Genomic DNA, 3,080 nt, shown 5'->3' on the forward strand with positions numbered 1-3,080 from the left:
AGCCTGGCTGGTAGAGCGTGCAGCCGGCAGTGGGAAAAGCGGGCCGAAGCCAACCCTGTACGTCGTATCTTCGTGCGATACCCTCCCGAAATCACAGCGGGCCCTCCTGGATCCTCCTCATCGCTATCACATGGCCTAGATTTCAGCAAGACCCCAGTTCTGCGTGGGGACAGATGAATCGGGAGGCGAGTCTGGGCAGCAGTTGCAACGATGGCTTCTGCCCGAGATTTGGCAGCACAGGTTCCCCTGACCAAAGGCGTCTCCTACACTTTGAAAGCAACGGTGTTTTGTCAAGGGGTTGGAAAGCACAAGGGCAAAGGGCTTAGCTGGCTAGCACCGTACACAGTAAAATCCCATCGCATGCATTACTGCTGTTTTAGCCATGCTAAATGATTTAGGAGTGGCTGCTCCTAAGCACATAGGACCTGCTTTGACTGAGCTCAGCCACTTGCAGCGGTTTACATGACCTTGGGGCTGGAAGCAGTGAAATTTGCTATTGCCAAAGGCAGCTGAGCAGAGCTTGTGTTTCAATTCTGTATTGGCCATGCCGATTTTAAAAGTAAACTTTACTAACGCTCTCAGCCTGCTCTTCAGGGCATCTGATTCTAAGTCAGCTAATCTCACAAGTTTCAGAAAATACACACTTTCCTAAACCATTGTGGAAAAGTGATAGAAAAGGTTTTCTCCAGGACCAATGGGAGGCTAACCTTAAGCACTCCAAGTGATACATGCACAGTATCCCTATCTGTGCCTTCTCATTTCAAAGCCATCTTCCCCTTCACAAGCACTGAACAGACTCAGTCTGCAAACCCCATTTTATTGAGGTAACTGCTTGGTCCACTGAGCCAAGCCTTATCCAGTCAGGTATGTCTGGTTTAGATGTACAGATAAAGCTTCACTTTCCTAGAGAACAGGCTTTAGAGTAACTGCCCTTTCTAAGTGACGAATGCAAACAGTTTCTATGAAAATAGAATTTTACACATAGCATATATGTTACATAAGCAAGTTACAAGTATAGGAATAGGAAAGTAACTTTGAAGAAAGTTTGACAGAAATAAACATTCAAAGCAGTGAAAAATACAAGTACTGGGTATGATATTAAGAGTGGACCCCCAGAATAAATCTACTGAAGTCAGTGTTACAGCAGTGCCAAACTGATTTAAAAGCAACATCTTTTGCTTTTTTCAGAGAGAAACATCCGGCCAACAGCTTCTCCACCTGATACCTCTTATCCCCATGCCTAATATTTCTTACCTCCTCCAGACCCCTTTCTGTCAATCATGCAAAGGTAAAAAGTCTGAAGGTGGCTGCAGTGTCAATACAGAAATAAAGCTGAACCCAAACTGTCCATGGGATACAGCTTATCAGAGCAGCAGTCCTTCACCTTCAGTGACAGCAACTCCAGCAATTCTACCTCTGCTATCACAGAGGGGAGCTGCATATAGGAACCCAAGAACAGAGCATTGCTATCAGCTCTGTCTCAGGGGATGTCTTCTTTTGTCCTAGCTTACATGTGATGTTGACATAGATGAAAGGTACACGACTGCCAGCACCAAAAAGCAAGCCTTTTGTCCAGTCTTGCTCCTTCTCAAATATAGCCCATTGTTGCTGTGGAGAGCATGTGTTTCCATATAGGATTCAGTCCTTGGTAGTAAGCATATTAAATGTGACCATGGTTAGTTCTCTGAACTGATCTAAGAACAAGAACAGGCTGTCTCCTGTATCAGCTAACAACTATTTTCTTCATGGGAAATCTGGATAGCTATGGGCAAGGCAGGATTGAAGCCTTATCCATTAGAAGCTCTGATCACACTAACAGCCTCCTGTGTCTTCAGTGCTCCAAAACCAAACTGCTCATCTTTGAGTAGCAGAGAGGGGTATGGAACTGGCAACTACAGACCTTGAAAATTGTCTTAATTTTCTCCATAAAATTCTAGTCTGGGTGCATGGCTCTTGCTGAAATAAAACTGGTAAGTAAAACCTGAAGAAAGAAACACTTGAGAAAAATTTGCAATTCAAATACAATTGATTTCAGTATAACAACCCCATGCTCTTCTTTACCAACCCACTAGAGATCGTGCAACAGAGAAACTTTCCAGTGAGGAAGAAAAATCTTCGTTTCTTTTCCAAAAGAGATGTATTCCCCCCATGCAGCCCATTGATGAACTTGTTCATTGATGAACTTTCCTACTGCTGTCTGTAAGGAGAAAGTCACCATAACAAATTGTCCAGAACAGGAGGCATGTTGTGTTGTGCCAGTGTGGCACAGAGCCACATTAAGAGCCTTGAGCTATTTCCTAGACAGTGAAGCAGTGAGAAAATAAATAGTATTGTTGCTGTCTATTAAAGCTGGCAAAAATATAAAACCCAGTAGGAACTAGTTGGATTTCCATAGTAAAATAAAGTTATGAGCCCAGTGTTGTGTTAACAGGAGATGATACAAAACACCTCAGCATCCACTAGAAAATGAGTAAAACACAGTATAATGCGTGCAGAAATATACAGAAAGCACTTGCACTAGTATAAAAATATCCACAGTCCTCAGACAAATGTAAACTGGTACAAAATAATTCCAAGAACAGGAACATGTTTACAAAAGGACATGTTAATATAAAACAGTAAAACCAGGTTCACCCTCTCCCAGCCCCATGCACAGCACAGACACACAGGTAGTCCACAGAAGCGCCACATGTACCGAGAATGAGCAGAGCCTTCACTTGCCATTTGACCTTCTAAGTCAGAGCCTGCTGCACACTGCAGCCAGCACTCTGGAAGTACAGCTGACCAGCAGCAAAAGGGCAGAGACAGGCAATGCGGAAACAAACAAAAAACCCCACAAAACAAAAAAAGAAAAACCCACCCTCAGGGATTTTAGGGTTTGTTCTTTCCCAAGCAGTCATTTATTTCCTGATCCTTCAGGCACCCCAGGAGCAGGCATACCAGGGAACTGGTGGTGTAACTGATGGGGTTTATCTTACTGGTGTGGATAAGTCTTTGGTGGCCCTGGCAATGAGTGGACAGCAGCACACAGTGATGCCCGTGCACAGGAGGCAACAAACTGTCTGCCTTGCTGAAAGAGG

At 44.1% G+C, this 3,080-nt stretch overlaps 1 protein-coding gene across 1 annotated transcript in view; it reads right to left on the minus strand.

The window, feature by feature from the left end:
* Window positions 1-546, minus strand: part of DLAT (dihydrolipoamide S-acetyltransferase) — an 11,029-nt gene extending 10,483 nt beyond the window's left edge. The window contains exon 1 of the mRNA XM_009329563.1: window positions 463-546. Coding sequence (XP_009327838.1) covers window positions 463-546 — 84 coding nt within the window. The remainder of the gene's footprint in view (window positions 1-462) is intronic.
* Between the last annotated feature and the right edge of the window lie 2,534 nt (window positions 547-3,080).

The sequence above is a fragment of the Pygoscelis adeliae genome, unplaced genomic scaffold (assembly GCF_000699105.1).
Source record: "Pygoscelis adeliae isolate BGI_AS28 unplaced genomic scaffold, ASM69910v1 Scaffold268, whole genome shotgun sequence".
Taxonomy (NCBI): domain Eukaryota; kingdom Metazoa; phylum Chordata; class Aves; order Sphenisciformes; family Spheniscidae; genus Pygoscelis; species Pygoscelis adeliae.